The 22,497-nt window shown below is 37.1% G+C and overlaps 1 protein-coding gene across 1 annotated transcript in view; it reads right to left on the bottom strand.

The window, feature by feature from the left end:
* CSMD3 (CUB and Sushi multiple domains 3) overlaps nucleotides 1-22,497 on the bottom strand; it is a 727,509-nt gene that overhangs the window by 396,553 nt on the left and 308,459 nt on the right. Inside the window, exon 10 of the mRNA XM_075743489.1 lies at nucleotides 11,450-11,571. Coding sequence (XP_075599604.1) covers nucleotides 11,450-11,571 — 122 coding nt within the window. The remainder of the gene's footprint in view (nucleotides 1-11,449; nucleotides 11,572-22,497) is intronic.

Raw genomic sequence — 22,497 nt, 5'->3', positions numbered from 1 at the left:
TTTGAGACCTATATTCTAAAGAACACATTCTAAAGAATACTTTATAAAGAATACATTTGTGCAGGTAGTAAGAATACTTGTATGCTTGAAATATACTGAATGTAAAATTTAGAATATGATGGTGACAAACAAAAAATAAAATAATGTAAAATTTCTTTTTTAAAAAATTCTTGTCATTTAAAACTAACAGAAACAAGACCTAGTTTTCTGATCCATCTAAATTAAACAATGAGCTTATATATTTAATTTCTCCTTACAATTTTGGTAAACAGCTTGATCTTTTTTCTTAAATGAACCCTTTTGCTTATTTTTCTCCTTCTTAATGCATGGTGGTGAATGATATGTGGTGTGAATATGGGTGAGATCTGTCAGAAAGGCTGTCATTCTAGCACTGACGTTTTCCACAGTGTTTCTGTCACTGCGGATTAGAAAAAAATCAGCAAGTATAATTCATAAGACTTGAACTCTGGTTAACTTTAGCCCTAATTCTGATTTCACTCATATTTTAGCCTGTTGTTAAATTTAAACTGATCATTTTGTAGCCCATCCTTTTGAAGGGCAAAATCAAGAGTCACAATTGCAATTTCTTATCCCACATGCTATTTAAGCGCACATGAACTAGGTTTTAATGTAGCCCAGGAAACAGCACTTTTGCCATTACTAGTAAACAAACCACAGGATTTGTACTGACCTGACAATGAGCCTCTCAGCATTATTTGGCTTTCTCTTGGCCTGAACTGGTTTTAGCATGCTTATGCAATGATAACAATTATCTAGCAATTACTGCCTAATGGTCTGGTTTAGCTCTGTGAATGTCATAAATGGAAAAAAAAAAACCCTAACAAACCAGGGCATTCACCATATAACAAGCAAAAGCCCTTTATGTTAAGTAAAACCGAGGAAATTGTGTAACTTTCAAACTTTACCTTGTAACAAATGTAAAGGAAGCAGGTGAAGATACAAAAGAAAAAAAAAAAAGCCTTGGTATAGTATTGGAAACAGTCTTCTTACTTCATTAGCAATGAGGTCAATTTATTTTGTTAAGCTAAAGCAAAGGGATAGAGTAAACTAATATTACTGTATAGAATACAGAAAAATCTTATTTTTTTAGGTATTAGCTAAGAACGAAATAATTAAATTCACCATTCTTATATTGGCAAAATATCTAGAGCATTTGAAGCACCATAACTTAAGAACAGCTATAGGAATTGGCAAAATATATAGAGCATTTGAAGCACCATAGTTTAAGAACAGCTAGAGGAAGAATTGTTGTATGATTTCATTCCATATGCTAAACAAGTAATTTGCAGATTTATAATCTACAAATCTACATATGTCTGTCTGTTTTTTTTTTTTTTTTTTCTTTACAAGATGCATACTAAGAGTAGATAACAGCTTTCTTTCCCTCATTTTATTTTAGAATTCCATTTTCATGGAATTTTATCGTGTGTATCATTCATTCTGTGTTTTAAAATTAACCACAAAGATTGTCTGAAAAAAGGTCAAGGAACAGCTGCAGAATTTGTGTCAGTACAAGCAACAGTAGATTTTTGAGTTATAGAAGCAATAAAACATACACAATGAGGTTTTGTCATTCAGGCAACACAACACAGAAAATCTTGCAATGTTTATAACAAAATGAAAAAGCTTTCATGATGATAATTGTTTAAGTTGAAGAAATGACATTTAGTGTTTTAGAACATCAAATTGTGATGGTTGCCAGCTTTAGCAAAAAATGCTAAATCAATCCACCCAATGTTTACTCTGGTAAGATGAGACATTGTAGTTATCTAGTGCAGGGAAATTTAAAGACACTTTTTCAAAAAAAAAAAAAAAGTAGATGAAGTTATCATGGTCTGTGCTGAAGCAGCTTTCACAGAAAATTCTTTTCTCTATTCTCTCTCTATTTGATATTAACTGAATCAGTCTTCCAGTGGGAAAAATCTTGCTTGATGTGTGCAAAAAAATGGGTGGAAACCATGTTAAGACAATCTAGATGTGGGAAAACTGTCCATGAATTTCCTCCATCACAAATTGTTGGAGAAGCCTCACATGTGCAGGTACTGATTCTCACAGGGAATTTCAACCACCCCAATATCTCCTAAGAGGGCAACAAAGCAGGGCACAAGCCATCAAATAAGTGTAGGGAGTGCACTGATGACAACTTCCTAACACAGGTGATCAAGAGCTGACAAGGGGACATGCTCTGCTGGACCTCATGCTTACAAACAAGGGAGAGCCAATTGGGAATGTAAAGATTGGGGCAGCCTGGGCTGCAGTGACCATGGGCTGGTGGAGTTCAGAATCCAGGGAGGCAAGGCAAAAGGCAGAAACAAAACCTTCACAGTAGAACAAACTTTGTTAAAGATTCTGTTTTGATGAATCACACGAAGATGGTTCTGGAGAGAACATTCCCGACACATGGCTGGTTTTCAAGGATCGCTATCTCCAAGCTCAATAACGGTTCATCCCAATGAAATGGAAAAAAAGCAAAGGAACTAGTAGGCCTGCATGAATGAACTAGGAGCTCCTGACTAAACACAAACATAAAATGAAAGCGTAAGAGAGATGGAATCAGGATCAGGACACCAAGGAATATAGAGACACTCCTCTGAGCATGCAGGAGTATTTCTAGGAAAGCCAAAGCCCATCTTGGGATAAGTCTCTCAAAGGACATGAATGGAACAAGAAGGGCTTCTACAGATATGTCATCAGCAAAAGGTAGATGACAGAAAACAAGGACTGTCCACTAAATGGGGCAGGTTGCATGGTGACAAAGGACACTGAAAAGACCAATGTCCTGAATACCTTCTTCACTTCTGTCTTCACTGGTAAGACTTGCTTTCAAGAATCCCAGGCCCCTGAGATCAGAGGGAAAGTCTGAAGCAAGGAAGACTTATTCTTACTGGATGAGGATCAGGTTAGGGAACATTTAAACAAATTGGGTATATACAAGTCCAAGGAAACTGAAGGCTTGTACACATGGGTGCTGAGGGAGCTGGCCAATGTCATTGTGAGGCCACTCTTGATCATCTTTGAAAGGTCATGGTGATCAGGAAGTGATTCCTGAGGACTGGAAGAATGAAAACTTCATTCTTATCTTCAAGAAGGGCAAGAAAGAGTATCTGGGGAATTACAGGCCAGTCAATCTCACCTTGATTTGTGGGATGGTGATGGAGCAAATCCTCACGGACACCATTTCCAAACATATTAAGGACAGGAGGATGCCTGAAAGTAGCAAGCATGGATTTATGAAGAGGAAATCATGCCTGATCAATCTGATATCCTTCTACAATGAGATGACTGGCTTGGTGAATGAGTGGAAGGCAGTGAATGCTAATCTTGAACTTCAGTCAGGTTTTCAACACTGTCTTACATAACCTTCTAGACAAACTTACAAAGTATGGGTAGATAAATGTACAGAGAGGTAAGAAACCTAGCTGGAGGCCAGTCACTCTTGATGTACCTCAGGGGTCAATCATAGAATCATAGAATCATTTTGGTTGGAAAAGACCATTAAGATCATCAAGTACAACCAACTGTTCCACATTCTCATTAACAACCTTGATGATGGTACTGAGTGCATCCTCATTAAGTTTTAAGATGATACAGAACTGTGAGGAGTAGCTGATACATCAGAGGGTTGTGCTGCCATTCAGCAGCCATTCAACCTTGACAGACTGGAGAAATGGGCCAACAAGAACCTCATGAAGTTCTACAAAGGGAAATGGAAGTCTCTGCTTCTGGGAAGGAACAACCCCATGCACCAGTACACACTCAGGGCCAACTAGCTCAAAAGAGGCTTTGCAGAAAAGGCAGTGGAGGTCTTCATGGATAGCAAGTTGAACATAAGCCAGCAATATATTCTTTAGGTTAGGCTAACTCATGGTTTGCTCTTTGATTTTCCACAGCCACAGTAAAAATAAATGTCAGCAGAAGTGCTCACCAAGCCACTTTCCACCAGTTATCAGCAGTCCTGGCTAACTAGGGCGATCCCAGTTGACTGGAAGTTAGCAAATGTGACACCCGTTTACCAGAAGGGCTGAAAAGAGGATATGGGGAACAACAGGCCTTCCATTCTGATCTTGGTGCCAGGGAAGGGTATGGAGCAGATCATCTTGAGTGTCATCATGTGGCACGTACAGGACAACCAGATGATCAGGCTCAATCAGTATGGGTTTACGAAAAGCAGGTTCTGTTTGACTAACCTGATCTCCTTCTATGACAAGGTGACCCACTTAGTGGATGAAGGAGAGGCTATGGATGTTGTCTACCTGGAGTTTAGTAGAGCCTTTGACACTGTTTCCCACAGCATTTTCCTGGAGAAACTGGCTGCTCATGGCTTGATGGGCATACTCTTTGCTTGGTAAACCTGGCTGGATGGACAGGCCCAAAGAGTGGTGATAAATGAAGTTAAATCAAGTTGGTGGACAGTCACAAGTGGTGTTCCCCAGGGCTTACTGTTAGGGCCAGTTCTCTTTAATATCTTTATCAATGATCTGGAGAAGGGGATCGAGAGCACCCTCAGTAAGTTTGCAGGCGACACCAAGCTGTGCAGGAGTGATGATCTGCTTGAGAGTAGAAAGGCTCTGCAGAGGGATCTGGACAGGCTGGATCAATGGGCTGAGGCCAACTGTACGAGGTTCAACAAGGCTCAGTGCCAGGTTCTGCACTTGGGTCACAACAACCCCATGCAATGCTACAGGCTTGGGGAAGAGTGGCTGGAAAGCTACCTGGTGGAAAACGACCTGGGGGTGGTGGTCAACAGCCAGCTGAATATGAACCAGCAGTGTGCCCAGGTGTCCAAGAAGGCCAACAACACCCTGGCTTGTATCAGAAATCGTGTGGCCAGCAGGACTAGGGAAGTGATCATCCCCCCGTACTCAGCACTGGTGCAGCCACACCTCAAGCACTGTGCTCAGTTTTGGGCCCCTCACTACAAGAAAGGTTGTTTAGCCTGGAGAAGAGGAGGCTGAGGGAAGACCTTATTGCTCTCTACAAGTACCTGAAAGAAGGTTGTAGTGAGGTGGGTGTCGGTCTCTTCTCCCAAGTAACAAGTGATAGGACAAGAGGAAATTATCTCAAGTTGTGCCAGAGGAGGTTTAGATTGGATATTAGGAAAAATTTCTTCACCGAAAGATTTATCAAGCATTGGAACAGGCTTCCCAGGGAAGTGGTTGAGTGACCATCCCTGGAGGGATTCAAAAGATGTGTAGACATGATGATTAGGGACGTGGCTTAGCGGTGGACTTGGCAGTGTTAGGTTAATGGTTGTACTTGATTATCTGTGGGGTGCCGGACTTATCCAGGCTTGTTGGTGCCAAATACAGGGCCGTTATGACCCAGCAGAAGGGGCCCTGGGGGAGTCCAGCTTGGGCGAGAGCAGGGATTGAGCAACTTGCTTATCTTGCACTGATAAGCACTGGACCTGAACAGGGGCAGGAGATGAGCAATTTGTTCATCTTAACAAGATGCAGCGCCTGACGGGTCTGCTCCTCGATCAACTAAGTGACGCCTGGGGTGAGGGGGAGCCTTCACAGCTTGACGTTACTTTGGTAAAACTAAACAGACCACCGCTCCTCTGTACTGAACGCCTTTGTTCTCTGCCACTTCCCCCCACCCCAGCCCTGATCAACTGCACAACAAGCCTTGTTAAGGGCCAATCGACACACAATACCTGACTTAGTCCCACCTCGCCAAAAAGTATAAATCTGGCATTTAGAATCGTCTTTTCTGAGAACAAGAACTCCAACTATCCAGACGGGTCGACGGGCCTGGACCTCTCTCCTCCCCAAGCAGGGACGCCTCTTTGGTAAGACTTGCGCCTCCGATTATGTCGGATGTTACCCCGGGAAAACTATTATTAACAAAAGCGCTGAACTATTAACTTGAGCTCAAAATTGTTGCAGTTAGTGCATTTATCAACGGCAATTCCGAACTTTTATATCTGTCGCTTCAATAAATTACCTATTTTTCTTTTCAACTTTGTGAAACTGTTTCAGTGAAAGTCCTTAGTGGGGCTGTGACAGGCAAACGTTGACTCTGATAAGTGGCTACACACATAACCCTTTAGACATAAACCGTTGACCAAGTCTGGGACTAAGACTGGACCTAGCCGCACCTAGGCTCCTCTCTGAGAAGGAGTTTAGAAAGCAAGGGGGTCCTTTCTGAACCTCGTGACTCAACAGGAGGGCCTCCCTCAGCCACATATCAGACTTGTACCTTTTCACGCGACATTATCTTAAAGGTCTTTTTCAACCTAAATGATATTATGATTCTATGTAGATCTCACTGATATCAGATGTGTTGGTGTACCCTCATCAATAAGTTTTATTATTGACTCCCATCCACATGACCTTTCTTTCACAACTGATTTTTATTTAATTTCTCTGCTTTTCAATAGTAAAGTCACTGTCTTGTGTGGCCATGTTTGAGGTATTTAGTTATGGTTCTACTCCACTGTCAACAAGGCTTGGGGACGAACAGCATATCTGGTTAACTGTATGAGGCAAGAGACCAACTGTAATGCAGTATAAAGCTAATGAGGCAGATGATTGCCTGGGACAATATTTCTTTCATCTATACTGTACTGATATAAAACTTATTTGTGAAACTAGTCAGGGAAGAAAATTATCCAGATTCAATCCTGAAATATGCATGTAGATATGGGAGGAATGTCCATTTACATCACAGTTAAAGTTCCTTTCAGGGTCATTCATCTAGTGGTCTCTCCCTTAGAAGATTCTCTATTTCTGAGCTATTTTGTTGCAAATGATGCAACAGAAGAAGCTCTGAAATACCAGATCAATAATTCCTGAAATACCAGGATCAATAAGTCTTCATGGTTCTCATGGCTGTGGTATAAAATATTGTAAATATTGCCATGTTATAATGAACACCGTGACATTTGTTGTAGTCATTATAAATAACTCTTAATGGCTAATCTTCATTATGCATCAATGACGTTTTTGACTTCAAGGCAAACATCAAAAGTTATGCCTTTTAGTAGTCACGCAAGGCAAGCACTATTGTGTTCAGAACAATGAGGCAATGTTAGCATGAATCAAAACTGAACATATTAAACCACTGATAATGCAAGCAAAAACTTTATGCCTGCAGATTCCTTAAAATATTCTAAAAATAACTTGATCTAACCTGCAAAATGATTTCATTTAACCTCAACAAGTTTAAGTTCTTCTAATTAGTGCTAGACACCTTTTTCTATTTATACTGAAAACTATAAACATACCTGAATATTATTTCAGATAACATAATAAACCTTTTATCTATCCACTACTTTAGAAACCCCATAATTATCTGTGAGTCTGCATTTCATTGCAATATCAAAGAGATATAATTATGTCCAACCAATAAAATGAAAAAAACCAGTATTTTCTGGGTAATACTGAAGCTGTTACACCTATAATAAACTGGGTAACTCCTTGCACTATGATCGGCCCATTATGAATCTAAGACTTCTCAGAGTCTAATAATTTTGGTGGCACATCACAGAAGTGCAGGAACAGTCTCCAGCATTCATATTTTGAAACAAAGTATTTTGCTTAATCTAGCATTTCTTCTTTGCATTATTATTACTGACATAACTCTCTGATGTACCATCCACTAACCTGGCTTCCAGGTGCCTATCAAGCCACTCAGCAGGACAGGAGGAGAAAATGGGACGAAAAATCTCGTGGGTTGAGATAAGGATAGGAAGATCACTCAATAGTTACCATCACGGGCAAAACAGACTTGACCTGGGGAAGGTTATTTTAATTTATTGCCTATTAAAAATAGAGTAGGATGGTGAGAAATAAGAACAAAACTAAATCCACCTTCCTCCTACCCCCCTTCTTCCCAAGCTCAACTTCCCTTTTTTGTTACTGACTCTTCTGCCTCCTCCTCTCCACCAAGTAGCACAGAGGGACAGGGAATGGGGGTTGCAGTCAGTTTGTAACACTTCATCTCTGCTGCTGCTTCCTCCTCATGCTCTTTCCTTGCTCTAGCATCAAGTCCCTCCCATGGGAGACAGTCCTTCATGACTTTCTCCAAAGTGGGTCCCTCCCACAGGCTACAGTTCTTCACAAACTGCCCCAGTGTCGGTCCGTACCATGAGGTGCAGTCCTTCAAGAACAGATTGCTCCAGTGTGGGTCCTCCACAGGGTCACAAGTCCTGCCAGCAAACCTGCTGCTGCGTGGGCTCCTCTCTCTCCATGGGGTCACAAGTTCTGCCAGGAGCCTGCTCCTACATAGGCTTTCCATAGGTTCAAAGTTTTCTTCAGGACACATCCACCTGCGGTGGTGTGGGGTCCTTCATGGGCTGCAGAGGGACAACCTGCCTCACCATGGTCTTCTCCACAGGCTGCAGGGGAATCTCTGCTCCGGTGCCTGGAGCACCTCCTCCCTGTCCTCCTTCACTGACCTTGGTGTCTGCAGAGTTGTTTCTCTCATCTTCTCACTCCTCTTCCTCAGCTGCTGTTTCACAGCATTTTCTACCCTTTCTTAAATACGTTATCCCAGAGGTGCCACCAGCTTGCCTGATTGGCTCAGCTGTGTCCTGTAGTGGGTCTGTTTTGGAGCCAGCTAGAACTGGGTCAGTCCAACATGGGGGCAGCTCCTGATCAATTCTCAAAGAAGTCACCCCTGCAGTGCCCCACTACGGAAACCTTACCATGTAAATGCAATATGTAAGTATTAATCAAATCAAACTGAATCATGTATGCACTGAAATATTTTACTGAACCAGCAGAGATTCAACCTATGAATTCTAGTTCATCCTCAAATATTAAAACTGAGTGTATGCTTGTATATTTTTTATGAATCAGGGCCTGGAACAGTATTCATGCTATGCTAATACACTATTTTGTAATATGTACTATTTCAGAAAAAAAATTCCAACATAAAATAACTTTTTAAAAACTTTTTATTTAAACTATTGCAGGCAAGACCTCTGACTAAAGAGGGGGTTTGTTTTTTTTAATTAGTACTGGAATTGATACACATGGAATAACTTGATCTCCTAAGTGCTTTGAGAGAAAGGAAAACAAGTCTAACAACTGTACCTCCTCAGTACAAGAGACATGCAGCTACTGGAAAGAGTCCAGTGAAGGGACACTAAGATGATAAGGGACTAGAGCATATCTCATAAAAGGAAAGGTTGAGAGCACTGGGCTTGCTTAGCCTAGAGAATAGAAGGCTGAGGGGGATCTTAATGTGTATAAACACCTGAAGGGATGATGTAAAGAAGATGGAACCAAACTCTTTCCAGTGGTGCCCAGTGACAGGACCAGAGGCAATGGGCACAAACTGATACACAAGAAGTTCCGTTTGAACATCAGGAAACATTTTTTCACTGTGAGAGTGACTGAGCACTAGCACTGGTTGCCCAGAGACATAGAGTCACCATCTTTGGAGATCTTCAAAGACCATTTGGGCAACTGTCTCTAGGTGGCCCTGCTTGAGCAGGGGAGTTCAGCTAGATGATCTCCAGAGGTCTTTTCCAACCTCAATCATTCTGTAACTCTGTGAACCACACTGAGAACCAGAGACAAAGCATTTGTTCACTTCTCAATTTTCTGCACTCAGCTTTCAATTAAAAGTTCTTTAAAAGCAGAAACTGGAAATTTCTAAAGAAAATAATGCTGGGGAATAATTTTTTTGAATACTCTATGAAAAATACTTTTGGTCAAAACAAAGTTCTGAGGTTTTGAAGATACCAGTGCATCGCCATGTTGTGAACTGGCAGGGAGGGAGGAGGAAGGCAACATTAAGACACAAATACATCTGCCCGAGTGTAATCCTTAACACTCTTCAAGTCATAAATATCTTAATCCTACAATCACCTGTGATTTTCCAGTAGGTACATAAAAGTTTGTGAGCTTAAAGTTTTGCTTCTACCATTGGTAGGATGTATAAAATCTTATTTCACTTTGTTGTTATATAGACATGCCCCTGCTGTATTTAAGAAAGGAAACCATTTTATGCAAAATATGGCCAAAAAGGTCTTAAATTCATTCTATAATACAGCTCAGTGATGGTTTTCAAGCCATTTAGAGCATTTGTTCAAATTGTAAAAGCTGCATTTAATTTCCTCAAACAATATGAGATTAAATTCTATTTATTGCCACATCTCTCTGTGAGAGAAAATTCACTTTCTCTGTGCATAGATTCCATCTTTCTCACTAACACTTTTTGATTAAAGAAATAAAAATATGAAGCTTCTTTGGGCCAGAGAAATTGATTTTAACTATTACTTTTGAACTTTTTGCTCATCTGTGGGACAAAGACTGAATCATCTTTCAAGGACTCTTCACATGTTTTTGATGACGTATAAATTGGGTATATTGGATTAGCAGTGCTCAGAACATAGACAAAACAAACCAACAACCCTTCCTACCCCACCAAACACATCTACTGTCTTCATTATGAATATTTTAATTACTAGATTAAATATCCTGGAATCATAGAAAGGTTTTCTTCTTCCTTTTTTCGTCTTCCAAAGTAGAACATAAAGATAGCTTCCAAACAGGACTTTGTAAGATTAGAGAGAGTTTCTGAAATCTAATCAAGTTTTCACTGAGTCCTCTGGTTTCCTGGTTAATAAGCTCAGGTGTAAAGGAGTAGGCCTTCTAGGCCTCTCTGATCAATTAGTGGAGTCTGATGCGGATGGCAATAGAAGACAGAAATTAGGAGGTAGAATATAACCCTGTAGCAGCAAACACAGATGTTGATAGTCCTTTATAAAACTTTCCTGAGCTGTACAGCTAATTTTTGTTTTATTACATCTAAACAAGTCCATTCACTCAGTTCAGATAAAATGATACACCTGGAAATAGAATACAGCCATTGCTGCCAGGTGCCTAGCTCTTGAATTTAAAGACAACTGGTGTCATAACTTAGCTTTATGCTCTACTTTGACTCATCTGGCATTATCAGAACTCCTAGTACTTTTGGTTTAAAGTGTAGGTATAAAGTATATGGGATTTAAATACAGCAGTTCAGACAACAAAATAAATTACACAACTTTAGAATAACCTTCATGAAGTGAAAGTGAATTCATGAACTTCAGTGATTTCTCACATAGTCTAAGGCCAAACATGATATAAACAGTCTTGTACACAAAACAGCTCTACTTATTATAACACAGTATTAGTGGACACATGACATTGACATTGCTTCATTCCATTGGGTAGTTGCTTCTGGGAATTCATTTAGAGAATCACATAAAAACATGATGGTATCTACCTGGCATACAAAAAGCAAAACACTCTTAGGGGAAACAACAGGTTTTAACATCTGTCCATACAAATCTAGTATCAGCCATTTCTTAAAATGTCTGCAATGCACCATAGCTACTGGACTATAGAGATAAATCATATTAGTGAAAGGTATCATAGTCTACATGTACTTTTGTTTGTTTTTTAAAGCAAGGCCAGAATTTTAAACTTACCTTATTAGTATTGATAGCTGTGATGACCCACACACATTGAGCATTGCTGTCATACTGGAATGGAAAATTGGGTGATGTGAAAGTGCCTCCAGGTCCCTGAAGATTGGATCCGCAAGTCTTGACTGCAAAAAGAAAGTTCACCTTTTAATTCACATACAAAATACATGTAGCAGATTCATAAACCAAGCTCTAACATATTCATCAAGATGTGAAGGATTAAAATACCATTGATCGAAATAGAACCACCTCACAGAAGATAATAGAATCTTCATGTTTAGTTACTCTGGCAAAGTAAAATAGACTTTCTCTTGTGCCCAAGCTCATAATCATTTTGGTTTGTTTTGCTTTTTTTAAAAAAAAGGTATTTGGAGTAAAAAGAGCAACTACACTAAGAGAAACTGCTCTATTTATTTTTAAAGGAACACTTCAAGAAGTAATCTTATGTCATTACCTTCACTAATGTCTTGAAAGACAAGAGTTTACATAGTAGAGCACAAAGATCACTGTTATCACTGTGTATTGTTTGTGCATATATATTAGTGCATGGCACGTCAGCATTTTTTCTGCTGCAACCACTGTCCAACCCATTGGACCAATAGCTGAAGCACTGAACACTTTAAAGGAAACTTGTAAAAGTTAGACTTACACAAAATAATGTTATCTGTTTTTAAAGACTACAAAAGGCATTTATTTACAAATTAAAGTCTGTATGTTTATTTACAGTAGCATATCTTAAAAACAAACTGATATACTTATTTACTATAGGTTGCATCTCACATCACAAATAACACAAAGGACAAAACCTATGTCCTTTCTGCTTGAAAATGACATTTTTTAGGCACTAAATTAATAGTCTGCTGAAGTCAATAAAAGTTTTATTGCTGGTTCTTGATATTCAGATCTTTACTGAATGCACTATGGGTTAACTTTTCCTGTATGAAGCTGTAGAATTGACAAGTAACCTCAGCTAAACATGAGCTTATCCTATTTCTCCAGTGATTTTTATGGCACCACAAATAAACTGCAGAAGCTAAAGAATTATTGCTTCCTCTGTATTCTAACAGACCATCTCGCTTAATTGAATAATTAAAAAAAAAAAAATCACACTAAGATATGTGAAATTACCATACAGCTGTATTGCACTTTCACAAAGCCTGTTTATTTGATCAATACTGAATACAGGAAGATTCAAGTACTGCTGGATGAAGACTTTTTCCTTCCCTCCCATTACCCTCTAAAAAGAATGTCACTATTTCCACCCAACCTGCACCACTTTCACCCCTCAGAGAAGCAATATTGTAGTGAAAAGTCTGTTCAAAACCACACCAGAAGCATGAAAACAAGGAGAGAGGAAGGAGATGAGAGGAAGGCTCCTCATTTATGTATGATCAGCAGCTGAAGCCATTGAGGTCATGAGTGAGATTAATGCCAAGCACAGCTTTTCGTGTATGTTTTTAATAAGGAACTGTATGACTCTTGCAGCTCATATCTGTGTGCGGGAAGAAAGTCAGGAGGGGGAAACCAATGAGTATTCTAGACACAATCTGCTGCTCCACCTGAACAATGAGTCCATCCTTTGCGGCAGAGTTGGGACATAAAGCACATCTATTTTGCATGGTAGGGTTATGAGTTGTGTTTGCTGCCTTTTCTCTGGGCAGCTGCACAGTGGAAGTCTCAAAGGAAAGCCATATCATTCTATAGTGGAATGGTCCTGATGAAATCTTAGTCTTTGACCCCTAAATTCTATTATTTATACTAATTTGACATATTCCTAACAGACGTTTGCTTTCAGTACCATAGTCTGAAATCTAGAAGAAAAAAAATAAAATCACAAATTAAACCAATCACTTGGTTTTATAAAGTCTGGTTAAGGAGGAAAAAAGGAGTTATTAAAATATGAATCTTCATTCATTTGAAAATACAAATAAAAGAAACTGCAAAGATGAAGCTATTAGCTATGCATATTTATAATTTAGGAAGGCTTCTGATACAGCAACATAAAATACTGAAATGTTATGGGTTAATACTGAATTTCTTTGGAGTTAAAGGGAGAAAAATGTACACCTTTAGGGTTTTAATGGCTGTATATGATTGATCTCATTGCTTTTGTCAAGTGACTGATGAACAAAACACATCTGTGTTTTGTGGTGAGTATCAGAGTACTTTCTCTCCAGCAATCAGTGTAGTGAAAGCAATATTCTACTATAATATGACAATGTAATATTCTAATATGGTAATATTTTATGTTCAAGTCTATAGTCCACAGTTTGACAAAACACAATCAAAAAAATTCTTATGTGATTTTTTTACCCAGTAATTTATATCTGCCTTTGAACCTCAGTACTGCCCATTTTTGCTTTTATCCCATTACCTATTTTCTTTACGTCAATAAGTATCACAGGTTCCCTGTCTCTGCCTCTCATTTTGTGTGAATCACACAAAGATCTGTTCTCAATTACTGCAACCTTTAAAGTGCTGCAGGGTACAGGCAGTGTAGTATACACTTGTAAAACTAAGATGATTTTTTTTATTTTTTAGCTTTCATTGATTATTAGTAAAATGTCTCAGAGACATAACAAGTAGTCTACACAACCTTTTTTATTTATTGAAAATTATAAATACTTCCTATAGCTTTTGTTTTCAGACGTTCTCTGACAACCCTTCTGAATTCAAGTAGTTGCTCACAAGACAGTTCACCTAAGTGTGCACTGTCTCTCATGACTCTGCTGATTCTTACAACACTGCAAAAAGTAAAGTAGATATTAAAAAAATAAACTATTTCCACTGGATTTTGGAAGCACTGCCTCAGACAATTGATTTACACAGCTCTTCACACACACACACACACAGAGCTCTTCACACACACACTCTTCTATTTAAGATGAGAAGAGTTTACAGATAAGCTGAAAGTTGAAAAATTGTAAAAAAAAAACAAAAAACCCCTGTTGTACAATCCTGATATTGGTTAGTTGTCACCTGCATATGTGACTGGCTACCCACTTCCAAAATACAACGAAAAATAGAAGTTCCACAGGAATTCAGATCATTCAGAATAATGTACCATGAATAGATCCTTCTGACATAAGAAGCCTCATTGAATATAGACATATTTGATGCCTAAGTCTGTCAAAATTAATTGGTTTCTACTTCAAGTCAAGATTGTGGCAATACAAGCCAGCTTCAAATCATTAGTTGAAATCTGAGCAGCTGTGTTTTGAAGAAATTGAAATATTAAAAGTGTGAATATCAGGAAATTAATCATTATTATCATTAAGAACAAGATCAGATGCTTTTCAGCTTACTCTTGTGTCTTCAGAGGTTTCTGTCCTGGCTTTGGTTCATTATTATTCAGCAAGAATTTGCTTTCTTTTTTGGAACTGATCTAAAGGCATGAATTGGATTACTATTCCTATGGAGATAATTCATGTGTTTGAAGATTAGTTCTAAATGTGTTTCTCAATATTTTATACTGTATTTGGAAATACATAAGCATAGAGACACAGATGTGTAATATCTTCCAAAAGTACCATTAAATTTATACTCACAACTTATGGTCACAGAAGCATATTGAACCCATTCAATTACTTTGCTTACTCAATGACAGTAGCAACAGTTCAGTAAAATACAAACATGAGAGTGACAAAATTTGACCCTTAATATCTTTCATAGAATAGGGACTTTACTACACCTGTCTAGAAGCAAATTACAACACACCAATATGTATGATCTACCACTCAGAGTTAATAAAGTTTTTATATTTCTAAGTTACTACATTATTTGAAGAGAAAATTTAAATTTTCTTACAGTACCAGACCTGATTTCAGACACATTGTAAACACAGAAAAAAAGATCATGAATTAATTTTACATGTAACAGACAAAACCAACTTATAAGTCCTCACTGTCCTCTAAGCACAGAATCAGCTCCTGGTGGGAGACAGAAATCAGTAAATTGGTGGAAAGCTTTTCCCATTCCAATACTCTAATCTGCTTTTCAGAAATTATGAGTTTTGCTATTAAGTTCAGAGATTCACATTATTTTATACTTTATATTAGTATGAAGAAGGAAAAAAACATGATCAGTATGGCAAATAATTTAGCTAAGTGAAGGTGATGCATGCAGAGATGCAATTATGAAGCTTGCACAAAAATGTGTAGGACAGCAACTCCATACTTGTGAGTATAGAAAACGACTATGATCAAAGGTGGGGATAAATATTCCTTATGGAGTATGACTTCTTTTCTGACGTATATATTTTTAATAGTTGAAATTTAACCTCTCTCTCTATATTTATATTTAATTTATTCAAAATAAATAGAGAACCATGGTAGTTAATGGAGATTTACATATTCATAGGAGACAAAAACCTGATGTATCAATTTAAAAACGAGTTTATTGTTTTTTAAATAAAAAGTCTCTGATGTCAGTAAACAATTTTAGTTTGTAAAATACATATTCTTGCCTCACACACTTAAAATGTCTAACTTCCTGAGGCATCTACTTCTCTATTTCCCTTGTGACTACAAAAACTTTTCTGAAAGATAGATTTTTTAAACTTATTTTACCAATGCATACATGTGCTTTCTAACTGTCAGAGAAAATGTGAAAACCAGAAAGTTAACACAAGCCTACACTGCAAAATCACGAATAACAATCATGCGTATGGAAGTATGTCATACAAACTCTAAAGGAGAACAAAATTTAGCAAAAACAATTAACTATGATCACATATAAAAGTCAATAGAGAGAAAATACTAAAGAATATAATTTCCTTTTTGCAGTCCTTAATAGTGAAGGTAGTACAACTAACAATCAAATGGAAAGAGTTTGTTTGTTGTATAAATATGTATAAACCTCCATCTAAAAAAATCTATCATCACCACCAAAACCGTGAAAGCATAAAAGGCAATGTATTATCCTCAGAACAAAGATGAACAAGGGACAGCTTCAGTATGGGGAAGCTGAGTAAAGATATGCAGTCTATAAAAAAATATAATCACTGTGTGAGTGTGTGCAAAAGGCTCACCTCTATGTCTAAAACAACGAAGTTCAGCTTGTTACATTTCCATGGAAAATTTTCTAAATTAAAAGATAAAGTCAGAATTTAATTGGATTTTCAGAAAGCTATTAGCAAGGCCACTCACTCAGAAGTCTAAATAGAAAATAGTGAAAAACTGTTAAGTAATTGGAAAAAGATAAAATAATGAACTTAGTAACAGTATTCTTTGCTGAATTGATATAAAGGCATTTTTATCACAGTTCTAATATACAGAATACAAAAAAATCATAGATATATGTGTGTATATATATGCGTAGATGTAGAGAGCATTTTTTAGATTAATTGCAGAAAAGTGCAAATGTAGCACACAACATGATACACTAGAGTCTTACCAGCTAGTAAGTGGTCAACATTTTTTTTTCCTTAAAGAATCACATAAAAAGAAAGAAAAGTGATCTGAAAACTTTTGTCTTTTTTTTTTTTTTTTTTTAATGAATCACTTGGTTTAATGAACTTTTCTGGTCACTAACATTTGCAAAATTTAGACTTTAGAAGTTTCAAAAAAAAGACTTCCTATTCCTCATAACTCCTACCTGTAAATATGTGTTCATCATGAAAATAATTAGCAGATGATAGTAAAGTTTTTATAAAAGCTTCACCTTTTGTAGATTTAACTGGGTTGTGAAAACTAGAAGCTCACTATTAGCAAAATAATGAGTGTGTTTTGGCTATACATTACTTCAAAAGAGTAAAAGGAGATATGTTAGAAGTTTAGTCTTCTCTATTTTGAGTTGCAAAGAAAAAGAAAAGTTCTTTACAAAAATAATCTGTTTACATCTGACAGCTGCCGCTACTCAGAAGTGATTTCTGGATACTACACGAGTTTATTCAGACAGTAAGTCTCACAGTAAATTTTGTCATTGCTATTGCTCACACTGTATAGCAATGACATATTTCAGAATAAAAAGAATATAGTATAGAATAAAAAAAACCTAGATCTAAGTAGTGTACTAAGAGCATATGGAACAGTAAACAAATCCCAATATTGCCAAAAACAACCTCACTGAATTTTTTCAGATTAAGAAGATCTTTCATTTTATATTTATTTAGATGGAGCTGGGGAGCACCAGGAAGGATTGTCGGTGCTCTGAGGGTCCTGAGAAAATCTCTTGGCTAACAATTGGTTAGTTAACACTAGGTTTCAGCAAAAGTCATCTATGTGTCACTCCCTGCCCAGACCACCTTTCAAAGTGATAATTAAAGAGGAAAGGATTTCTTTTAATGATCCAATTCAGGATAATGAACAAAGCTATTTATTTTTTTATCTTTCTCTTTTTTTTTTTCCCCCCACTATGCTCAAATGTACAAGAATCTGAAGCTAAATAAGGCTGATGATCTGGCTCAGAATAGCATCACTTTTGGCGAAGGACACTTTCTGCAGATCCAGAACGTGCATTTCAAGATAGACATTTTTGTGGCTCTGAAGGAAAGTTTCAAAATGTGAACTAAACCAGTGGTCTCAAAAGTGGGATGCATGCACCCCAGTGGCTGTGCAAGACAACTCACTTCACTGAAGGAAGACAATATTAGAACTTCCATAGTACATGTATATAACTTATAAATAAATAAACATATACTGAAAAGGTGTGATCAGAATTTTTTTACTGGTATGGGTGCTCAGTCAAAAAATGTTTGCAGACAACTGAACTAAACATATGACAATGAAGTTCTGTCCCTTTCTAAAGAATGTATAAAAAAGATGTCATGAACATAGACACTTTTAATGCAGTATTTAACAAGGTGTGGAAATTTTTAATAAAATGTTACACTTGAAGTCTAATTGTAGAAATTTAACTATTAATATTTTAAATATATTGTTAAATATTTTACTACCAATTCTTTACTGGCAATACTTTATGTAAGAAGCAGAGCTAACAGCACCTCCTGTGATTGCTATACAATTAGTCAAAGCACTGTAAACTTGGTTCACTGCCCAACTTCACAACTGGGTTGACTTGACAAGAAGATGACGACTTACAGCCAGACCAATAAAGTGTTCAGATACCAAAAGTGCAAGTTTAGAGAGAAATTCACTGCTAAGGTGCCCGTGAGTTCACTGGTAAACTTATATTCCCCAGAAACACCAAATTATTTTTGTTTTACTATATATTTTCCAATGCTATCATGACTGAGGTGAACATCTTTGTAGAAATATCATATCAAAACTTTTTATAGAATTTGGAAACTGCAAATTCCCTGACAGAACCAATTCAGTAGTTGGGTTCAGAGCACATTTAACACACTAAAAGCACTTTTGTTTAACGGCTGGGAAATGAAAGAGCTGATTTTGCTACCACTCTATGTTAGAAGTTTATCGTGTAAGAAAAAAATTATGGGGATTTTACCCCTAAAACCTCTGCTGTTAGGTAGTGCTTAATAGAAAAAGAACAGCGAAAAATATCGTGTTTGTATTAGTAGAATATGAAAGAAAAAGAAGATTCTTGTGGTAGAATAGTCCATTATTTTTCTAGGTTATCTTCTTTTAGGAGCAAATCTGCATTAATTCCATCACTCGTTCTCATCTTTCTCTTGAGATTTCTGAGCATTTGTTTTGGTCTATAGGACACACAAGAACACTACAGCAAGATCTATTAATTTAGTGCCTCGAAATTGTAATTCTTCCTGCAGTGTACCCTCCACACAACAGGCAAAGCTCTGCCTATCTGAAAAGGAAAGGGCTGATTAGCTACTAAGGCACAATTGACTGTTACTCTTCAGAAGAAAACCCTACAATTTGTGAAGAGATACTGAGTTACACAAAATAAGAACTTGAGATGTAGGCCACAATAGATTAAATGGTGTTGAACTGGTAGAATTTATTCAATACTGTGCAAGTTACACACAGACAAAACAAACTGAACAGAAATACTAATTGTATGCAGGTAATTCTCTTCCTTTATTAATATATTGAACCCAAGAGCTTAATGCCAACATAATGTTTTTTCTTCTCACTAGTATCAAATAATTATGAATTTTAGCTAAGAGTCATTGAAGAGTGAAGAGAATGTAATTGGCATCAGAGTGCCAATATGTAATTCTAATCTGAAAATAAATTATTAAAATATGTATTTATAAAATTCTTTCTCTGTAAATTTTTACAATCTCTTTCTACTTTTCTTCTGCGGGATAGAAAAAAAACAGGAATCTTTTTCATGTTGCACCCCATTAGTTAAGATACTGAATGATATTTAAGCTATTTGAATGTAATACTTTCTTCAAAGTTCTTTTGCAGTCTAATGTAGTAGATTTCTTTAACTTCAGAGATCTGCAATGCACAACAGTAGGAATATTCAAGGGCAATAGTCACGTCCATGTTTAAAACCTTGAAGACAGCAATTTTTGGTGAGTTAATTTTAAATAAAACTATCTTCTTATACTTGAAGAATTCAATTTCTCTGCCAATATAAACAGTAGTATGTTTAGCTTGCTAATGGTTTTTCAGTCATGTTAGTTCTGCATTAATAAGACATTCACCACATAGTATGCACTGCAGTTTCAATTATTGACATGACTCTAAACAAACTTAAAATCATAAATAATCAGGAAGTACAGGCTTTTGTCATTTAAGATTTAAGCATATGCTTTATTCTTCGCTCTTTTTGTTTAGGAAAAATACAACTCTTCTGTACTGCAGTACAGCTTATTTAATTTTGGTTTTGTTTCTGAAGGAGAACGTAGGACTGTATTTCCTCATGTATATTTCATGTTAACTATACCTATGACTTTAATGTGCAAGTAGAAGAAACAGTAAAGAAAAGAGAAAAAAAGAAAAAATGTTTAAAGGAGGACATTTTACTTGTGAAGAGGTTAAAATTGTCTAAAAGTAACTCGTCATGGCCAATAATATGAAAATCAATTGTATTGAAAACTCAGTATAGTAGTATTTAATTTGTAGTTATTGCCAACACACAGAAAATAGCCAGTATAATCAATACTGTCTTGGCACTCGATCAGGCTTGGAGGGAAATACTAAAGCCTTGTTGTTCTACCTGGGGGGAAAAAAAAAACAAAACCCATCTCTCATTTTTTCTGCAGATCTTCACTGAGAATAAAAGATGTTATAGTAGAGTTTTCCCTATGTTAACCACCATTTGGGAATGGTAAGAGGATCAGCTAATATCAGAGAATTTATCAATCTTTCAGTTCCTTTGTAATTCGTCTGCCAGATAACCAGTCTTACAGTACTGTAATCAAAACAATATATGGGCCCATAATGGAACTTTTTCCCCTTTAGCAAATGGCAAAATGTTGTCCTTCAGCTTCTCTTCGTCCTTTGTCATAAGTTCTTCTCACATTCCTTTGGAGAATTAATAAATGCAAATGAGGAGGGTAAAATAAAAATGCCAGTAAGTGGTGCCTGTGAACTGGGGACTGAATCATGAGATGAAAGGATGAGATGGAGTGCCTGTGAAGTCAAATGTCTGTCACTGCTTCTAGAATATAAGGCTACGTATGTCTTCACTAGATCTAATGAGTCTTTGTCAGTTTAAAGAGATTTTTCTTCTTCTCACTGTATATCAAATTTTAAAAAGTTAGAAAAATGTTCTTCACAAATACCCTAACACATGCAAAAAATGAAATTATTCTACAGCTATAATTCTTCTTCAGAAGAATTTCCTTAAACTTCTTAATGAGATTCACTGATAATTACCTGTACTTGGAAAGACGTAGTCATTCTACGTGTGCAAAAGTGAATTAATACTGAAGAAATACTGCATTAATACTAAAAGCATACTGAATTTGTTAAAATTACAATAGCAACTGCATATTTTATATCAATAAGCACCACTGAATTGCCTAAGAATAACAACATAATTGATGACTGTAAGGTAATGTGATGAATATCTAATATGAAGCTATACAAGGAATACTCCCCCTAAGAAAGTGGCTAGATTTCATACCATAATCACAGTTTCACAATGATAAATTTTCTCCCATTTTTACACAACTAACAGGAAATATCACTACATTTTTCTTTCAGCTTTGAAAGCACTTACAATAGTCTGTAACATTAATATAATCTAAAATTTGCTGTCCACGATTGGGCCTTCTTTTTTGCACTCCTAGGGGCTCAGCTGACTTTGCTTAAAGCCTCCACTGATGTGGTGCAGCTGTAAACTGCGATGAGCCTGCTGGAAAGTGTGTGTGACAAAGAGCTATGGTAAGCCCTGCTAGTCCTCACTCCACCCAGGAGCTGCATTTGACAACTCAGACACATGGTCCTTGCCTGAGCTGCTTTACAGTGTGCCAATGCATGCAATCTGCAAAACAAGCAAGACCAGGACTCCATGCTTGGCCAAAGAGTTATGATCTCATTGGAATTACAGAAATGCAGTGTGATCGCTCACATGACTAGAGTACTTCAATAGATGGTTACAAGCTATACAGGATATGCAGAAGGGGTAGAAGAGGAGTGGTTGGCCCCTATGTAAAAGAAAGAGTTGAATGCATGGAGTTTATTAACAACAAAAGGACAGTTCTCTAGAGAGACTTTGTTTGAAAATCAGAAAGATCTCAATAAGAGGAGATCTCATGGTAGGTCTCTGCTACACACCACGTGATCAGGACCAAACCTTCCCCAAATAACTCACAGAAGCCTTGGGGCTGCAGGTCCTAGTTCTCCTAGGGGACTTCAACTACCCTGATATTCGCTAGGAAAGCAACACCGTGGTGCCAAAGCAATCTGGGAGATTTCTGAAGTGAACTTTGGACAACTTCCTAACACAGTTGCAGAATGTGTCAAGCAAGAATGCTGCCTTTTTAGACCTACTGTTCAAAAATAATAAATATTTGTTTGGAGTCATGAACCTCAATGTTGGCCTTTCTGCAATGCATTACAGAGTTTAAGACCCTAAAGGGCATGAGAAAGACAAGTAGCAGAATAAAGACTGGACTTCAGAAGTCCAGCCTAACTGGACCAACCTAGCTTCCTCCTATGATGAAAAAACACATCCAGTGGATGAGAGGAGAGCTATAGACATAATTTACC

The sequence above is a fragment of the Balearica regulorum genome, chromosome 2 (assembly GCF_011004875.1).
Source record: "Balearica regulorum gibbericeps isolate bBalReg1 chromosome 2, bBalReg1.pri, whole genome shotgun sequence".
Classification (NCBI taxonomy): Eukaryota; Metazoa; Chordata; class Aves; order Gruiformes; family Gruidae; genus Balearica; species Balearica regulorum.
The sequence above is the reverse complement of the archived record's forward strand: the minus strand, read 5'-3'. Positions and strand labels throughout refer to the sequence as shown.